Source organism: Marmota monax, unplaced genomic scaffold (assembly GCF_021218885.2).
Source record: "Marmota monax isolate L192 unplaced genomic scaffold, Marmota_monax_Labrador192_F-V1.1 WCK01_AAM20220418_F8-fsc00225, whole genome shotgun sequence".
NCBI classification, from domain to species: domain Eukaryota; kingdom Metazoa; phylum Chordata; class Mammalia; order Rodentia; family Sciuridae; genus Marmota; species Marmota monax.
Window position 1 is genome coordinate 672,335 of NW_026694524.1, and position 20,489 is coordinate 692,823.

At 41.1% G+C, this 20,489-nt stretch overlaps 1 protein-coding gene across 2 annotated transcripts; it reads right to left on the minus strand.

Annotated features, from left to right (window-relative positions):
- Positions 1 to 390: 390 nt before the first annotated feature.
- On the minus strand, positions 391 to 19,338 carry Chst7 (carbohydrate sulfotransferase 7). 2 transcript variants are annotated; one of them, XM_046420186.2, is made up of 2 exons: positions 17,625 to 19,334; positions 391 to 1,013 (listed from the first exon to the last, which is right to left on the minus strand). In XM_046420186.2, exon 1 carries the CDS (start codon positions 19,110 to 19,112, stop codon positions 17,655 to 17,657), a length of 1,458 nt encoding a protein of 485 aa, XP_046276142.1. In that variant the 5' UTR covers positions 19,113 to 19,334; the 3' UTR covers positions 391 to 1,013; positions 17,625 to 17,654. The 2 variants fall into 2 exon arrangements, with proteins under 2 accessions (XP_046276142.1, XP_058427444.1); XM_058571461.1 differs by lacking the exon at positions 391 to 1,013 and adding an exon at positions 16,900 to 17,039 and having other exon boundaries at positions 17,625 to 19,338.
- Positions 19,339 to 20,489: the final 1,151 nt, after the last annotated feature.

The window sequence follows — 20,489 nt, forward strand, 5'->3', positions numbered from 1 at the left end:
CCCAAGAAAGTTCTTGCCCAGCCCCTGATTTAGATGCTTGAAGAAATTCAGTTTTAAAAGAGTATAAAAATCGTGGCAACAGATTTTTAAGATTTTTTAAATGTGCCTTAGAGTTAAAAGAATTACTTCAAAAGCCTGTGACTTTTCTGTAAGAGGAGGGCCTGCCAAGAGTCTGACGGGCTTTGAGTACAGAACCCGAAGAAGGCATGACCAGGTACGGGCAACATCACGTTGTAAGACTAAGAGGAATAATTGCTCTAATTCTTGAACCCAATATAGGTTTTCCTTCATAGTCTTCGTATTCCTTTGCATGTAGACTACCTTTACATGAACCATGTACTTTAACTATATCCTAAAATATGCTTGTAACAAAACACAATAAATCCTGTCTTTAGCATGACTCTAAAGTCATTTAATTGCATAAAAAAATCACAATAACATCAGCTAGAACAATTTAAAAGCAAAACTTAGGTTTAAATTCATTAGAGATCTCCCACCCCAGGGAGCAAAATTACTTTTTAATAATTGGTCCCAGGGGAGGGGGCTATTTTAAGGAGAGCTGGATGAGTCAGGTTTAAAACAATACCACCCAGACATTTTATTTAATATCAAGTAATTTAATCAAGACAGGACTGCACTTGGCCCTTATTCACATTGATGTTTTTGTCCAGACATCTGCTGATGTGCAATGTAACTAAATCACAGCTCTTCTTTGTTGTGATGTTTTGTTGAAATGGCTCCAGCAAAAGCAGGTTCAGCCTGGGAACTAAAGCTCTTCTTATTTTATGGCCATAAATATCCACATTGCACTGTCACTTCCTCCCTGGAAACTTCATCTCAACCAGTGTGTCCATCGATATTTAACAGCTTGTGATATTCCTGCCCAGCAGAATTGCACAGCAGTTGGTACCAAGCAAAGTCCCAGTCTCTGACAGTGTGATAGAGTGCCTTCACAGTGCTGCTACTCCTGTGCTGGGACAGCATGCTGAGTGGCCCGGTTCATGGTGACTGACCTGGAAGAGAAGGAACAAAGGACGTTTGAACTTCAGAACCCAGAAATCCACAGACAGAAAGTCTTTTAAACGCTGATGATGTGAACTTTGATTTTCCTTATCTAAGCTAGATTTTCCAGTACTGGAAAACCATACCAAATCAGTATCTTTTCTGGTTTGTGAAGACAGGCCAGGAGAAAATGTGACCTAAAAGGTGTTCGGTGAGGGTGAAGACAAAGATGATAGAGCTCCTCTGTCAGTTTGGCTGTGCTTTATGCAGCTTCTGTTGTAGGCTGCCTATTGAGAAGAATAGAACTTTCCAGGACCTGTTAGGTAGAAGAGGGGGAGAAGCTGGGATTGAAGATTTATGCTTAGGTATCAAACATGTATCCAACCACTCTTCACTTGTGTACCAGTTCATATGTACAAAATATACCTTTATTTTGCTTATTTAGTTTATTTTATGTGGTGCTGCAGCTCAAACCCAGGGCCTCACACATGCTAGGCAAGCACTCTACCACTGAGCCATAGCCCCAGCCTGAGCATAATTAAAAAAAAAAAAAAAAAACTAGGGCTGGGGTTGTAGTTCAGCGGTAAAGTGCTTGCCTAGCATGTGCGAGGCCCTGGGTTCGATCCTTAGCACCACATAAAATAAATAAATAAAGAGATTGTGTTCAACTACAACTAAAAAATAAATATTAAAAAAAAAACTAGGTTCTGAACCCAGGGCCTTGAGTATGTGTGCTTTACTACTAAGCCACAACCCCAGCACTATGTGTGCAAAATAAATCACACCAACAACAGTCAGCTGTTCTGTAAAACTGAAGCTGCATTTGGCAACATTCCCAAACTTCAACCTTCATGGCACCTGGACTTTATTTCATTTAAACATACTGCTCGTGTCACTGTATGTGAGCAGTGGAGTGTGGGCTAACTCTGGATATGTTTGTGCTACTTCTGCCACCAGATTCCTGATATTTTTAGATCCTTTGATCCTGGATGTGTATCCAATTTGACATTTTCTAATATGGTTAAACTGCTCATCAGCTTCTAATGATGCAAAGTTTGGAAAATAAATACTTTCAAGATTATTCAAAGCATGCAATAAAGACAGCCTTAAGGAAAAACTAATTCTATAAACACCATGAGGCCTTTCTATGGATTTTGAATATTCTCGTAGTACAGATAACTTACATAAAGAGCCATCATGTCAAGTTTATTTGGTATAAATTAGTTTAATAAAAACCCATGTTCAGGTGGGCTGCTTTCTGGTTCCAGACAAGGTGGGGCAGAGCACTTTTCCTTATTCCTCCCACAAAGTGCAACTAAAAACTCAAAATATGGGCTGGGGTTGTGGCTCAGCAGTGGAGCGCTCGCCTAGCACATGAGAGGCCCAGGGTTTGATTGTCAGCATCAAATAAAAATAAATAAATAAATAAATAAAGGTATTGTGTCCAACTACTTCTAAAAAATATTTTTAAAAAACTCAAAATATGACATATAAGACAAAGAAGACTAGAGGGTTGAGAGATAAATGCAGACTGATTTGGAACCTTGGGAATTGAGGAACAACTTAATATGAGTTCCCTGGATTTTCTTTTTGCCTCCTTTATATCCTGGAGTGGGTGCTAACAAAGCCGGCAAGCCAGAAATGGACAAGTTTTTTCCAGTTCAGACAAGAAAGAAGCTACTAAATGTCAGGTACCATGGTGCATACCCAGCAACTCAGGAAGTTAAGGCAAGAGAATCACAAGTTCAAGACCAACTTTAGCAAGAATTAAAATTTTAAAAAAGGACTGGGGATATAGCTCAGTGGTAAAGTGCCCCTGGAATCAATGCCCAACACACACACACACAAAGCAGAAGCCCCTAGAAAAGCTTGTTATCTGTAGCCAAAGGACAGGAAAAGGTTAGCTTACAAAGACAAAAACCAAGCACCACAGGAAAAAACACTACCTCCTGTTAGCAGAGGCCTGCTGGGCCTAATGGAAAGCCACAACTTTTGGACTGCTGCCCTGACCTGGCAGTAACTAGGTGGTACATCCCTTCCTCCACAAGTGTGCCGTCTGTGGAATCTTGCTAAAGTAGAAAATTTAAATAAGATTCAGAGATGCATAAGGTAATATCCCAATGTCCAAGATACAATGAAAAGAGTACTTGTCAAACTAAGAACCAGGAAAATTTCAACTTGAATAAGAAAAGAAAATGTGACTGGTAGATACCAACACTGAGATGACACTGGTATTGAAATGATCCAAAAAAGTTTTAAACAAATATCATTAAAATGCTTAAACTAGCAATTACAAACAACTTGAAACAAAAGAAAATTATATTTTCACCAAATAGATATGTTTTTGAAAGAACCAAATAGAAATTTTAGAATTATAAATTACAATAACCAAAATTTGAAAGCCTTACTAAATGGGCTCAATAGCAAAACAGATGGCAGAGTAAGGAAGTATTGAATCTGAAAACAGAACAACAGAAATTACCCAATCTGAACATCAGAAGATAGAATGAAAAAAGATAAGCAGAGTTCCAAGGGCTGATGGTATCACAGTAACGGAACTACTATTCATGTTAAAGTTCTAGAAAGAGATTGGAGTTGAAAAATACTTAAAGAAATATGGTTGAAAATTTCCCAAAGATGATAAAAGACATAAACTTCCAGATTCAATAAGCTATGAGAACCCCAAACAGGAAAAACCCAAAGCAATCTACTCCAAGGCAACATAAACAAACATCAGAAAAACAGTCCAAGAAAAAAATCTCAACCACAACTAGAGAGAAATGACACATTATTTATAGCAACAATTTGAATGCCAGTGGATTTCATATCCAAAAACCTGGCAGTTCAGAGGGAGTGGCACAGTTTTTAAACAGTGAAAGAAAATAACCATCAAACCAGATTTCTATATCCCATAAAAATATCCTTCAGGAATTAAGATGAAATAAAGACATTCACAAATGAAGGAAAACTAAGAGAATTTGTTGCAAATACAAGTGCTACATAAGAACTGTTAAAGGGCTGGGTGCCATGGCACACACCTATAATCCCAGCAGCTTGAGAGGCTGAGACAGGAGGATCACAAGTTCAAAGCCAGCCTCAGCAACTGCAAGGCACTAAGCAACTGAGTGAGACCCTGTAATTAAATAAAATACAAAATAGGGCTGGAGATGTGGCCCAGTGGTCAAGTGCCCCTGAGTTCAATCCGGTTTAAAAAAAAAAAAAAGAACTACTAAAGGAAGTTCTTCTAACAGAAAAGAAATGATAAAGGAGGTAGATTGAATCATCATATATGAACAACAACAGAAAGAGTGAATAAACTTAATAGACTATTCTCTTGAAATTTTAAAACTATGTTTGATAGTTAAGGCAAAAATTCAACATTGTATTTAGGCTCTCAATATGTGTAGGAAAAATATTTTTAAAATTATAGGAGGGGAAAGATAAAGGAACTTCAGTGGAGATTGGTTTTTTATACTTTACTGAAGGCAGTAAAAAGTTGACATAAGTAGACTGTGATACATATGTATAATCCAAAGGAACCACTAAAATAACATACAAAGAGATACACTAAAAAACACTACAGATAGATCAAAATGAAATTATAAAAAATGTTTATGTAACACAGGAAGGCAGGAAAAGGGAAACAGGAACAAAAATGGGGAACAAAACATTTTTAAATGGCAGAATTTTTAAGCTCTACAATATCAATAATCATAAATAGTTTAAAACAGATTGTCAGTTTGGATATTTTTTTCTGCAGTGCTGGGAATCAAACCCCAAGCCTACCAAGTGCTAGCAAGCTTTCTACTACTGAACTACACCCTCAACCCCAGAATGTATTTAAAAACATGACTTAATCATATGCTGTCAATAAGAAATTCATTTTAAATATAATAGTATAGGTAGGTTGAAAGTAAAAGGATATAGCAAACAAACATTAATCAAAAGAAAGGAAGAGTAGTTATATTAATATCAGATAAAATCGACTTCAGGACAAAGAAAATTACCAGGGACAAAGGACATTACATAATGGTAAAGGGGTTAATCCACCAACACTACATAGCAATCCTAAATGTGTATGCACCAAACAACAGAGTTTCAAATTTCCCAGAGCAAAAACTTAAAGAACTGAAAAGAGAAATACACAAGTCCACATTTGTAGTTGAAAAATTTAATACCCCATCTCAATAATTGATAGAATCACTAGACAGAAAATCAACAAGGATATGAAAGTACTGAAAATGCCATCAATCAACAGGATTCATGTGACATTTATTAAACATTTCCTCTATTAACAGTAGAATGTATCTTCTTTTTCTGTGTATATGGGGCATTCATAACATAGACCATATCCTGTTTCAAAAATCAAACCTGAACAACTTTAAAAGAGCTGAAATAATAATAGAATGTATTCTCTAACTACAATGAGATGAAACTAGAATAGCAGAAAGATAGCAAGAAATTCTTCAGACATTTGGAAATTAAAGAACACACTTATAAGTAATTCAAGGGAAGTTAATATACTGAATGAAAATGAAAATGCAATGTATAAAGTTAGTGAAGCTGATAGGGAAAATTATAACACTAAATGCTTTCATTAGAAAAAGTATCAAATCAACTATCTCAGCAACTACCTCAAACTAGAAGTAGATTTTAAAAAACAAATTGGAAGTGAGATCATAATTAGGAGAAGAAATTGAAAACAGAAAATAAAAAACAAAATTCTGGTACTTTGAACAGATTAAAAAATTGATAAACTTATATCAAGCCTGACCAAATAAAGAAAGAAGACACACATTACCAATATTAGCAATGAAATAGGGAAAATATCACTACAGACCTCAAAGACATTAAAAGGATTTAGAAAAAGACTAAACTAAGAACAACTCTGCACCCAAAATTTGACAACTTAGATGAAATTGACTAATTCCTCAAAAACAAACTACTATAAGTCACCCAATAAGAAATAGATGATTTTAAAAATCCTATAGCTACTAAAACATGGAATAAGTAATTAAATGACTCCCCCAAAAGAAATCTCTGGGCCTAGATAATTTTGATGGAAAAGTCTACCAAATGTTTAAAACAGAATTAATATTGATTTTGCACAATCTGTTCCATAAAATTATGAGGCCAGTATTATCCTGATACCAAAACAAGACAAAATACAAAAAAAAAAAAAGAAAACGTCTGACCAACAACTCTTATGAAAGTAGATGCAAAAAATCTTTAACAAAATATAAGCAAATCAAATTCAACAAGATATAAGAAGATTTAGATATCATGAGCAAATAGTTTATTTCAGGATACAAGGCTGGTTCAATGTTCAATAATTAATCCATGTAATCCACCGCATTAACAGGCTAATAAAATTGCATGGTCACATGAGTTGATGCAGATAAAGCATTTGACAAAATTTAACATCTTTTCAAGATCAAAAAATTCAAAGCAAATAGGAATAAAAGGGAAATTCCTCAACTTGATAAAGGACATTTACATAAACCTACATCTGGCCTCATCCTTTATGGTGAGAGACTGAATGCTTTCCCCCTAAGATCAGGAACAAGGAAAAGATGTTTAAACTCTCCAATTTTACTTCACATAGTATTGAAAGTTCTAGCCCATGCAATAAGACAAGGAATTAGAAAGGAAGAAGTAAAATTTTCCCTGTTTAGCAGATGATATGATTGTTATGTATAGAAAATTTAAGGAATGTAACAAAACTCTCCTACAACTAACAAGTGAGCTCAGCAAATTTTCAGGATATAAGATCAATATTTTAAAATCAATTTTATTTATACATACTACAAGTGAACACATTGAAACCCAAATTTTAAAATTCATACAATTTACAATAACTGAAAAAAAGTGAAATTCCTAGGTATAAATCTAATGGAACAGGTAAAGGACTAATATGCTGAAAACTGTAAAATACCAGTGAAAAAAGTCAAACAAAATCTTAATCAATAGTCATTTCATTCATGGATTGGAAAACAGCATAATAACAATTTCAATTCCTACATGGATCTATAGGTTTAACAAAATTCCTATCAGTGCTTATTATAGATTCAGAGAAGCTAATTCTAAAATTTATATGGAAAGGGAAAGAAACTAGATGGTTAAAACCTTTTTGAAAGAGAATAAAATAGAAAATTCACTCTACCCAAAGTTAATCCACTAAATGTGCTATTGGTGGAGGGAGCTGCTTAAGAGTAATGGTAAAATAATCCTTGAAATACCAGCAATGTTGAAGTGCAAACATTCCTTCAATGTGACTTTGAAACAAAATGCAAGAGGAAACAGTTTGCTAATGAAGAACTTTGTCCCCAAACAGCCAGGAAATCTACTTTAAATGGCAGAAATGTTATAATTTCCAGATTTTCAGCCTGAAAAAAAAAATAAGTGGCAGTGGGAGGGATGCCAGTTATATTTGCATTTGTCAATAATAGCTTCAGTCCTATTGAATTTGAAACAACTCTCAGGTCAAAATAAAGCAAGACAAAAAAAAACAGACAAAATACATACCTGGGAAATATGGGATGAAACTAACAGAGAAGCCACTGTGGAGACCTGGGCAGCTTCAGAGGATGGCTAAGGAGATTTAATGCTCCAGTCATCCCCACCCATCGTGGGAAAAATTCAGAGTAAAGCCTCAATCCACATGAGTCATTCAAACTCCACAGTCTACCAATGCCAAAAATTAAATGACCATTATACTTCCCCAATAGGTTAAAATGCTAACATGCATCTTATTTTATGATACCCACCAAACAAAATTTTCCCAAAGTTTTGCACTCACTTGATAACAGATGAATGCATACCACACCAGTATTAATAAAACTGGGCATTAATTATGTATAATTTTATGTTTTTATATATCAGTTGAAAAAAATAAAAATAAAACTGGGAAAGAGCTGAGCTTGCCTAGTTGACTTTTGTTTTTTCCTTTCATTGAACTGCTCTGAGATATAGTTTGAGTTGGCATATGTGATCGCTTTTATGAGTAAACGCCAATAAAGGAACTGAGTCAGTATTTTATAATGTATATTCAGATGGGCCACCTGCAGATGTTCACCATCCACCATGTGGGGGTGGGAGGATTTGAGAGGACATGGGACTGGAAGTGACTGGAATTTAGACCTGTAATTCAGGCAGCAATTTGGTCCCCACAGGGCCTGGAGATCAAATGAGTGCTGGAAGGTAGTCACTGGGGCTGCCCATGAGGACTTCCCCTCTGTCCACCAGCTTTAGCATTCCCAGATTAGAATGGCTAGTCAGAGAAGAGAGTCTGTGGTTTAGCCAAAGTGTAGCCATCACTTCCAGTATCTTTCTGCAAAGGAAGGCATTCTGGTTATTCAACCCTTTCTATCCTTTCCTGCCCAGGGTCTAATGTAGCAAATGGCCTCATGGCCAAGAGCAGATTTGTGAGGGAGCAAGATACTGGATCCTGTAAATGGGTCGTCTCCCTAGCTTGTAGGATTGCTAGAGATTGCTACACTTAGTATAAAGACACAGATTAGAACTTAAAACAATTTTTCTTCCTTTTCGACTATTGAAAAATAAGACTATTTAAAAGGCATTTTTTTAGTGCTATATATTTTGTTATTCTTTGGGGTGGTGTTTATATTCTATCAACCATCGCCTTTTTGTAAAATTATCTATTATTAACTACTGTTTTACATGTACATATTTTTGGGGTATTCTGTGATAATTTGACGCAAGTATACAGTATGTACTGGTCAAATCAGGGGAGCTAACATTTCTATCTCCTCCTTTTAAAAATTCTTGCTCAGGGCTGGGGATGTGGCTCAGTGGTAGAGCACTTGCCTAGCATGTATGAGGCACTGGATTCAATCCTCAGCCCCACATAAAAATAAATTTAAAGAAAGGTATTGTGTTCATCTACAACTTAAAAAAAAGTCTTGCTCAACATGTAATACTTGTATATCCTTATGGAGTATGGTGTGATATTTCAATACATGTACATATAAGGCACTAATCATTTGAGGGTAATTAATATTTCTATCTCATTGTAATTCCTAGCAGTAGTTGGGGGAAGGGTACAAACAGACAATAAAGTCTAATTTTTTATCATTTGCAGAACCTGAAAAATGTTTTCATTTTTACATCCATGTCAGTGATATTCTTTATTACAACAAGAGACAGTGTCTACCTTTATTGCTTCTAATATGTGTATATTTAATATACACCAGCCCTGGGCTAGTCTTAAGTCCTATTTTTAAAATATGTTTATTTTAGTATTTTTGGCTTACTGCAATCTCTCTGAGGCAGTAAAGAGCCCTTTTTGATGCAGTCTGCTCTCAGTCATGGGAAAAGTGACCTCAAAGCTCTGGGACATGCTTTCCTAATGTTCACCTTATCTGTCTGTTTGGAATGACATCTTCAATTAGGCTCTCAGTTCCCTCCTGGGGCTTCTCAGAACTTTCCTCACTTTATTATCTTTACTAAAGTATCTATGGTCCCCACCCCAGATGTTCTCCCCAAGCCTTACAAATGTTCTGTGATGTTCTATGTCTGGGCAGAACATGATTCAGACCTTCACTGAGACTACTTTCTCTGCTTCCAGCCTGTGGGATACCATGACTGAAGGGTATTGATCTAACAACAGCACTCTCTGGAAGTATTCCCTCCACAGGTTTTTATTTCAGGTCAGACAGGAGTTTTCTTTCTTTTCTTCTTCTTTTTTCCTTTTGTGGTGCTGGGGCTCAAACCCAGGACCTTGCACATGTTTATGTGAGCACTTTACCACTGAGCTACACTTGCAGATCCAGACTTGAGGCTTCTTACTTATAGGAGCCAGAGACTACCCTGCCTCTCCCAGGACCTTTAAACACTCCCTCCTTATGGCAATGCTTCACAAAAAGGGCTTCCATTCCATAAGCAAAAACTGGTTAGTTTTGGAAAGTGGCTCTACAGGAAAGTCCTTGTTGCCTGTGTCCATTTTAAGGAAGGGGGTTCTGCTGGCTTGGAACACAGTCATCGTTGAAGTTGAATGTGGTGGTCCTTTTTCATAGCCTTTTAACCTCTGGATTTAAAAATATTCACCATCCACTGAAGCTCCAATTTATTCTGAACCCTCAGCAGGATGGTCTTTAATATGAACAAGGCCAGCTGCAGAAAATGTCAGGGCCTGTTGCTGGCTTGGTGCCTGGGGACAAAGGTGGGGGGGTGGCAAGCAAAGCTCAAGGATTCCAATTCTCATGAAGACATCACTGAGCTCTGCAACTTTTCTCCAATTGAAATAGCTTCCTGTTCAGCTCCCAAACAGTTCTTTACTTCCCAGTGTTCTTGAACTTGGGCCAAGGCTGTTTCTTAGTCTCTACTGTTCATATTCTATACCCCACTTGAGTAGAAATGTTTCTTTCAGCAGAGCAAGTTTCTTCAGTTCCACTATGAAGCAAGAGGATGGCAAGCCAGGAGACCTCACAGAGGGAGAGAGAGGCGGGGGTGGGATTGAGAGAGCGAGTGAGCACTTCATTCATTTATTAGTCACCTTGTTGGGCTAGAATGTCAGATGCAAATGTTTAGATTCTTTTATTTCATTCTTTTCTGGGCTGTTCATGCTGAGAGCAGGCTGAGATAGAGGCATACTGGAGAATTTAAAACCAGCTGTTGTAAATGTTTTTTTAAAAAACATCATTCCCAACTATTTATATATATTTCTTTTCATGGGAAAAATATCTGCTCAGACTAAGAAGAACCTCTTAGAAAACCCTCTAAAACTGAAAGGGACGAGGGATGTAGCTCAGTGGTACAGCCCTTGCCTAGCAACATGTGATGCCCTCAGTTCACTCCCCAGTGACTCAGACAAACCCTGCAAATGGGCACTTCTGCTTCCTTCTGTCCCTGCCTCTGTGAGACCACAAAAAGGGCTTTCCAGAATACAGAGAAAATGTATGAAGGGTTAGAACTAATTTTAAACATTCACATTTCCCCAATGATAGTGTCCCCAAATGGTTGATGTGCGAGTCAATTGTCACAAGTCAATTGTAGATGTCCAATAATCCACACCAACAGTACCAGAACAAGGCCATCTGAACAAGAACCTGGCTGAAATCTGATGCTGTGTGCAAGTGTGGTTTTATAAGGGAATGATAAAATTGTTGTGTCAAAATGTATCAGCCATTCAAAATATCATAAAAAATGACACTCCCTAAATACATGTGAACTGCGGAAGGGCTAAGAAATTGATTTCATCTTGGAATCCTAGTTACCACAACCTAAGGTACAAGGCAATCATTCAACATCTGAGGTGAACTGTGGGGGTCAGTGAAAACCAGGGTGCAAGCAGAAAGGATTTCCCACCCATCAGACTAGCCAAAGTGAAAAAAAAATCCAGCTTGTTGGAAGTCCAGGAAACAGGCACTCCAAGAAACCACTGATGTGAATGAAATTTGGTGCAACTTGAAGAACTTTACCCCTCAAGTTGTAGAAAGTGTATACCTTTTGCTACACTTCTATTATAGAAGTTTTTCTGACTGGTATTCTTACATGTATGCAAAGATAATATAAGGATTTTACTAAAAATGCAATGAAATATAGCAAAACACAGGAACAACCTAAATGTCCTACAGTATGGACTTAGGAACTAGGTAAATATGTTACAGTACATTCCTACAATGAAATATAATATGGTCACTAAAAAGGATATGACATGGGAAGATTTCTAAAGTATTAAGTGATAAAAAGTACAGGACAATAAATACAGTTCAATTCCACTTATATATTAAAAGGTAATATATTCTGCTTGAATTTGCATAAAACATTTTTAGACATATACCACAAGAAATGTAGTGATTTCTTCTAGGAAATGAGACTGGCAGGTATTTTGTACCCTTTGACACTGTTGAACTTTCTTTTCACTTCCTGTTTACTTGGTTTCTACAAATTTTAAAGATAATGATTTAAAAACAAAGAACACCCAATTTTAATCTTCTGGCTGTGTTATTTTTGACAATTTACCTAATCTCTCTGAGCTTGCTTCACTATCATAAAAGGGGTTACTACATACTTCATAGAGCTGAGATGAGGATTGAGATCATATGTATTAAGCATGTAACACAATGCACAAAATAGGCACTCAATAAAATGTCATCTCCCCTTAGCACCAAAAAGCCTTGGAAATGTCTTTCAATCTCTTTTTTTCCTGTTCTGGGGATGGAGCTCAGGGTCTTGAGCATGCTAGGCAAGCACTCCACCACTGAGCCACAACGTCAGCCTCCAACCTCTTCTTATACTTAATCAAGTATTAACTAGGAGATCCTGGCCCTATAGCCTGGCTTCCTGCATTCTAATATAAAAACTGATATTGTAGCTGGGGGAGGTGGCCCATGCCTGTAATCCCAGTGGCTCAGGAGGCTGAGGCAGGAGGATCATGAGTTCAAAGCCAGCCTCAGCAACAGCAAGGCGCTAAGCAACTCAGTGAGACCCTGTCTCTCAATAAAATACAAAATAGGGCTGGAAATATCGCTCAGTGGCTGAGTGACCCTGAGTTCAATCCCCAGTACCCCCCCCCAAAAAAACTGATATCATATGAACCAAGAAATGACTTTGCACACACATCTCATTTTGCAGGATCAGCCTCCTCCCCTGCCTCACTCACCAGACTTGAATCTTCAACTTTTCCTAAGCACCAAATCCACCATCAACTGAGGGATCCTGCCAGGGAAGGTGGGCCCTGCAGGAACTCTAAGAAGGTCTGGATCAGTGGAGCTCCCAGGGGGCAAAAATGACTTGGACTTGGATGTGCTTTACTTGGACTTGGATGTGCTTTAGAAAACTAGTCTCACCCTAGTGCAGCAGTGCCACTCAGATACCTATCAATGTACACACACCCCCATCACCATCACCACCATCATCATCCTTTCAGCCCTCTGACTTGAGCACAGCACCCAGGTTGATTTGCCACTGAGAGTCTCAGTAAATTTTGTTGAATGAAAATTTATATATATATTATATATTTTTAAATATATATTATATATTTTTCTATATAGGAAAATGTTTTTCTAATTTTTTAGTAGTTAATAGACCTCTATTTTATTCATTTATATGTGGTGCTGAGAATTAAACCCAGTGCCTCACACATGCCAGGCAAGTGCACTATCACTGAGCCCCAGCCCCAGCTGAGGAAAAATGTTTTTAAAATGCCTATTCTTTAACAGAGTTTAAGCCATGGGTTGTCTTTTTAGTGATATTTATGCATATGCTTACATAGGATGTTTGTGGCTTGGTCCCCTGATTAAAATGCAATAACTTTCAGATGGATTGTTAGGGATTTGGTGGTGGCTGGTCATTTCTTTTTCTGTTTGAATAATTGCCTTAGAAATAAAGCTTCCCAGCCAGGTGCAGTTGTGCATGCTTGTAATCCCAGCAGCTTGGGAGGTTGAAGCAGGAGGATCTCAAGTTCCAAGCCAGCCTCAGCAAAAGCTAGGCCCTAAGCAATACACACACACACACACACACACACACATTGTCAAGAACAAAGAGCAAGGTGTTCTAAATGCCTGTAGGGTGTTGTGGCTGGAGCTCAGTGGTATAGCATGTACTTAACGTAGCAAAGTTCCAACTAGAGAACCAACAAAATAAAATGTTTATAGGAATGAAATCTTGGGTCCCACCAAGGATAGAGGTCAAAGGCAGACATGCCGAAAAGGACAGGATAAAAGATCAGTCTGTTCACAACAGTAGTGCCCAATGTATGTAAAATTATGGACTCTTAGATGAGAAACTACAAACAACTACGTATTTGAAAGCATATGAAAGGGTGATAAACAGACCCATGTGTAATTTACCTTTTCAAAATAATACCCCACATTTCTGGGGCACTTCACAGCTTCAAGATCTTTTATATAAATCACCATGGCAGACAGTTTGCTGCTCAGCAACATTCTGATTCCCCATTCTGATTTTGCTCTAGTGCAAGCAGCTGGGCCCAGGGGGATGAATCATTGAACGATCAAGCCAGTGGTTTTCAGATTTGGCTGTACAATAGAATCACCTGGGGAACTTTGACAACATCCCAATGTCTCAGTCTGGGGAACTCACAGAAAAACAATTAAATCAGAATCTCCTGGACTGGGAATGTAGCTAAGTGGAAGAGACCTGCTTAGCATGTGTGAGGCCCTGGGTTCCACTCCCAGCACAAAACATAAAGGAGAACAAAAAATTTCCTGGGGTGGAGCTCAGGTGGTGGAATTTTTAAAACAAGTCCGTTGGGCTGCGGTTGTGGTTCAGCGGTAGTGCACCTGTTTGGCATGTGTGAAGCACTGGGTTTGATTCTCAGCATCGCATATAAATAAATAAAATAAAGGTCTATCAACAACTAAAAAAAAATTAAAAAGAAGTCCCTTAACCATGGCTTTATTTTCTGAGGTTTGTTGCCCACAGTCCCAAGATATTATAGAAAATCCTGGAAATAATTAGTAAGTTTGCTGTTTTGATAATGAAGTATCACACAGTCCTGTTCAATCCTGTCCAAGACATAAATCATCGCTTCATCCAGCATACACACACTGTATATACTACCTGCCCGATGACAGCTGAGAAAGACTATATTCATAGAACTTATGATCTATTGTTGTAATTGCTCTATTTTATTAATACTATTGTTGTTTGTCTCTTATTGTGCCTAATTTAGAAATTAAACTTTATCATAGGTATGTGTAGAGAAAAACTATAGAATATTATAGGGTTTGGCACTATGGGAGGTTTCAAACATCCTTTGAGGGGTGGCTTACAACATATCTCCCAAGGATAAGGAGAGGGGGCTACTGTAATTTCAGCCAGGGCTGAGGACTAATCTAAGTCAGCCAAAATGCTCTCATTCCCTTTTGCCAATTATTGGTCTGGGGCAGACTATGTGATCCAATTCTGGCCAAGAGGGAAGCTGGTGAGGGTAAGAGGTTCTGCGAAAGGTTTTTATAACCAGATTAAATGAATGAGCATTGCATGAAGGAATACCTCTCCACCTGATAACCAGCTTTTTTCCTTTCTGCACTTTACAAACCTTGGGTTAGTTGGGTGAGAATGTGATACTTGGCACTGTGGCTACTATTTTGTTACAATGAGAACATAAGCTAAGAAAATGTACAATATGGGAAGAGCTTGGGTTCTTGGTGACTTGGTTCTGGATGCTTCAGTCCTCACTTAGCTATGAGAAAATTTAATCTACTCCCTCCCTACTAAATTTTGGTTATTAGGTCTGGACCATTCAGCAGATCCTTGGGTTAATTCACATGCAGCCTCTCTTCACTGCTGAGCCAAGTGCCTGATGGAGAGGATAGTTATAGAGCCATCAGCTTTTCTGTGGAGGTGCTGTTGGCAGCTCAGGGATATTTTATTTGCTCACGGTTGTGACATATTAGTAATAAAGTCAAGTGTATTTAGCACCCCAAACTAGCCTATAAGCCCAGATGGGGTGCCAGGTTTGTTGCCAGGGGTAAGTTCCACCCTGGGGTAAGTCACACATTACCCCAGTGTGACTTCTCGGAAATTACTTCTCTGAGTCCTCATCTGTGAAACTGTTATAAATAACCATATATGTACAGTGTGTAACACAATGAATGGCACACAGCCCTTTTTATAAAAATTCATTCCCTTCTTTTTCCTTCCCTTCCCTAGAGTATGAAAAACTTTTTAAAACTCCATTAATGGATCTGTAACACTTTTCCTAGGAAGGAATACAACCTTTTTAACACATCCCCTGGTTGGTAGTAAGTGCCCAATGCTGGAGGAAGGGTTCAGTCACCAACACCTGGAAGAGCCTAAAGCTCCCACCCATATGTTCCTGCAGCCCCATAAAAAGGAAGCCTCACTGGCCTTCTAAATAGCAGCATGGACACCTTATCTCATAATTAGTGTCACCTGCACAGACTTGCACTTCCTTAGAGGGGAAAATCTATGTTCTCTACCCTGCTCTCCATTTTCTTCATTTCCTCACCCCAGCTGGCATTCAATAAATGTTAGTAAAAATGTTGGTGGGGGAGCAAAAGTTTCTGAGAGATTGTCATGTCTTAAAACCATAAAATGCCACAGCATTAGCCTGGGGGAGGAGTTCCCTGAGGCCTGTGAAGGATGATTAGGGACCATTTTGTTCCAAGTGTAAATACAGACCTAGCAGATGAAAGGATGTTTTTGTTAAGATGTGACAAGTCACCCTATGCCTTACCTTCCTTGGCTCTGGAAATCAGGAAAGAACACAGACTTCCTAGCAATTACAAAAACTCACCAGCAAAACCTCTTGATTAGCCAGTTTCCAAAATCACTCTATAACCTTAGCTCTATTAACAACAGCAAACTCCCATCTTCATTAACATCTTCAACCTTTGCCCCTGCTCCAGCATCATCCCAGGGGAATACTGAATTACACTATAAAATAATGAATGGAAACTTTAGTCACTTCCGTCCACCCAGCATTGCTTTTCCTCCTCTAGTCTGCACAGTGCACAAGGTGGCACTCTTCCAATTCACACAAAGTTTGGGAAAATACATTCCCATGCCACTAACTTGACTCCCATCATCAATATCGTGCAGAATAAACTCTTCCCTCGGCCCAGTGTTACACACCATATGTTGATCCCAACACTGAACACATTTGGAGATCATTCAGGGCCCATTTTAGCATCTTCAGACATATACTTTTACAGAGAAAGAACAAAAAAAAAAAAAGAGGGGATGACTTTTCACAAGCTGCTACTGCCGATCTAAGGTCCCATCTCTCAAACGGATGGGGTGGAGTGGGGGAAACACAGTCCTGAGGTCTTGTCGGTACTAGAGGAAGCTGACCAGGCATTCTTTGTGACCTGATACAAACGGGATATGGCCAAATATCCTGCAAACACTAGCGACTGGGAAGGGGGTGGGGGAGGGGGAGGGGGAGGGGCACACATGAGCCAAGAGAAAGCAGTTTATTCTATTCCATTATACCAAGGCCTGAGACACACAAATGTGCAAAAACTGTTGCAAGACCGCCGGACTGTGCTTTGCATGCTTGGTACTCAGGAGGAAAGCCCTGGGACCTGAGCATAAGAGAGAAAGAGAAGAAATATTAAACAGAATGATTTGGGTTAGGTAGGGTTATGAAGTCAATACCGGTCCACCAAAACTTGCTTTTGGTTTTCTTTATGCCAACAAACACTTCAAGGCAAAAAGTTGCCCCACAGGACAAGTTGGCATTGAGATAACTTCAAAACCATCCACCTCAAAGCATTCCCTTAATCCTAATAGTCTAGGTATTAATTCCCGACCTCATGTTCCATTACACTACTTCAGACATTCTCTACTGTCCTCAGACCTCAGATACCTCCTACTTCATAAAGTGGACTGGGAATGCAGAAAACTGGGTTCTGCCTCAGCAACACTGAAACATTCTCTTAACTCAGGGTCCTACTCTGTGAAGGTGGGTGGCTCATAAGCTGGAGAACCGATACAATCTCCTAAATGCTACAAGCAGAAATTTCCTATCCCTTTGGCCCTGATCTGATAGCATGGTATTCAGGATAGCACCATCTCCTAGTGCCCTCTTCCCTCTCCTCTCCAGCAGGCCTGATGCAGGCTCTCCGAAGACCCTTTCTAGAACTCTACCCTGCCCAGAGCCACCTTACCCGGATCCGCTCCGGGGGCGAGGGTGGGGGCTACGTAGCTCCGACGGCCTCAGTCTCCAGCGGGGTTTCCTCTTCCCCGGGTGGCTCCGCGTCACCCTCCTCTCCGCTGCTAGGGTAGGCCAGCAGACGCATGGCTGGAGCACAGGCGGCCTCCACTTGGCGCACCTGTTCTCGGCTCAGGCGCTCGCGCCAGGCGTGCACTGCCTCACGAGCATCGCGTGCCGACAGGTGGAAGGGCCGATCGGTGCCATAAGCCGCTCCGCGAGTCATGTTGAGAGCAAAAGCCTCAAGCGCGGCTATTGCGCGCAGCCCGGCAAAGCGCAACAGGCGGCGTAACTGGGTGCGAGGCTGCCTAACCAGGTCCTCATAGCGCAGCCTCAGGTAGCGCCGCCTTAGCCAGGATGGAGCACCGCGTGCAAAAAGCAGGTCGCGCAGCCAGGCCTCACAGATCACCTCAAGAGCACCAGTCAGGAAGAAATCTGCACGCGGCGCGGCAGGCAGCGCTCGGGACTGACCCCCCGGACGAGCGCCCACACCGTGCGCTAGCAGCACGCGGTGAAAATGGTCGCCTTTCTGGCGGGTGCGCAACACCTGGATGCTCTCGCGCAGCAGTCCCTGCCTGGACTTGAGACGTGAGTTGTGCACAGCCCGAGGGTCGCGGAAAAGTTGCACCACTTTCAAGTTGAGACCTGGGTCACGCAACAGGGGCACCAGCACACCCAGGTCCAGCAGACGCACGTCCTTGATGACCACCACTGGATATTTGCGGCACTCGGCCTCCAGGGCGCGTAGCGCCACGGGTGGGCAGCTGCGTTCACAGGCGGAGTCCTCCACGAGGCCGACCTCGGCTCGGGTACGGGTCGCTCGGGGGCACAGCGGAGGCGAGCAAATGACCTTGTTGGTCCGCCAGCGGAAGAGGGCGGCTGTAGTGAGATTGGCTGTATCCGTGGCTCTTGCGGCGGGGTCCCCAGGAGGTGCATACAGCTGCAGCACTGAGAAGTCACAACGGAAGAGCGAGCGCAGCATGTCTCGAAGAGCACCCTGCAGGCTTTCAGCGTCGCCCGGATAGAGCGCCTGCCACAAATGCCACATGGGCTCGTACAAGTAGAAAACGTCCGGGTGTTGGTTAAAGAGCTCTCCCAGGAAGGACGAGCCTGTTCGCCAGGTGGCGTGCACGTAGATGTGTTGTTTCTCATGGGCCACTGTCTCCCCGACGGAGCTGAGGTTGCCTGGGGTCTTGGGGAACTGGTCTGCGCCCCCTTCTGCGGCAGATTGCGCCTCAGCGCCTTGCTCCCGTTCGCCAGCCGCCGCCGCCTCCAGACTCCATACTCCCAGGCTGCGCTGCAGGCCGGGGCAGTGCCCGACGCCCTTATCCTGGTCGCGACCGCCGTCCAGTACCGAGGGGATGAGCAGCAGCACCAGCGTGTACAGCACCAACAGCAGCGCGAACTTGCAGTGTTCTCGGCGTCGCCGCCGGCGGCTTTTCATCTTTTACCGACACCCAACCCCACCTCCAGAGCGGGTCAGAAGCAGGTTCTCGCACCTTCTTTGAAATCCCGTCCGGAGTCCGCTCCTCTAGTCTCTCCCGGTCTCTGTGCACCGGGAGGAGCAGAGCAGCCAGGCGGGCATCCACAAGGGGAAACTTGGAAGGCGGTGGTGCTAGTGACGGCGCCCCTGTCCTCTCAGCACAGCCTCTGGAGAGCCGCCTATTGGCCGGCTTGGCAACCGCCCGCCCCGCCTTTAACCTCCACAGCTTCTCCCCGCCTTTCTACCCTACAGTTTGCCCATTGCTCTGCCAGATCTGGGCGGGGCTGCAGCCGGGTGGGGACGCCAGCTGGGACGCACCGAGCCAAGCCCGACCTTTCCCTAAACCTTCTGTAATGAGGTCAAGTCTTAAGGAATTGACTGCAGTCAAGGGAGGGGCTTGTGTGTACAGAAAGTGCCAAGTGACGGGACATGGATCCCACCCGGAGAACTCCTCTCCCCTTCAGTTTTATATCCCCATCCTGGCCCTCTGTGTCCTAGGCCACTCGACACGATAAAATAAAAGATAGGTGGCTGCACATTGCATGGTGGTCCAAGGGATTTGGAGGCACTACTGCACTCATACAGCACATTTAATGATTAAGATCTAGGCTTCTTGAAATTCTAAATGTTGTGTTCCTTAAGATTTTGCCAGTCGAGGTCCCTGCATATTTAACAGACACTCCAAGGCTCAGTTTACTCAATTGTAAAATGTTATTAATTTTTAGTGCCCACACAGTTCCTGGGGTTGTGAGATGTAGGGTTGTTGCCACATTATATCCCAAATATAAGCAAGGGACATTTAAAGAATGAGAGTGTTAGGATGGTGATTTTTCCCAAGAGACGGTGTTTAAAAGAACACATAAGGAGTGAAACATACCAAAGGATACATGAAAAAAAAAATGACAGGAAATCCAAAAGCAAGATTAAACTTAGAGTTACTAAAATCAAAAGAGAATCAAAAAGGCTAAATTTTGCTCTTTTGCAGTGGGATAATCAACAAGGAAAGGAGAGCTTTCTCCCACCTCCTTGGGTGGTGTTGAAAGGTTAGGAGAAAAGAGAAATCAAATCTATTCATCTCCACCAGGGGAAGTAGTTCAAATTGGAAAAGTAACATCTCCAAAGATCTGTTTTTCTCTTTTCTTTTCTTTTTATATGGTGGAAGTCACTCCACCTCTAAAACAACTGGCTCAATTGGGAATATAGCTCAGTCGTAGAACACTTGTCTAGCATGCACAAAGGCCCTGGGTTCCACAAAACATACACACACACACACACACAGAGAGAGAGAGAGAGAGAGAGAGAGAGAAAACTGGCTCAAGCACTTTGATTTCTGTCCAC

Excerpts from the sequence above, each read along its gene's own strand:
- Chst7 (XM_046420186.2), bottom strand. The coding sequence starts at position 19,112 with ATGAAAAGCCGCCGGCGGCGACGCCGAGAACACTGCAAGTTCGCGCTG.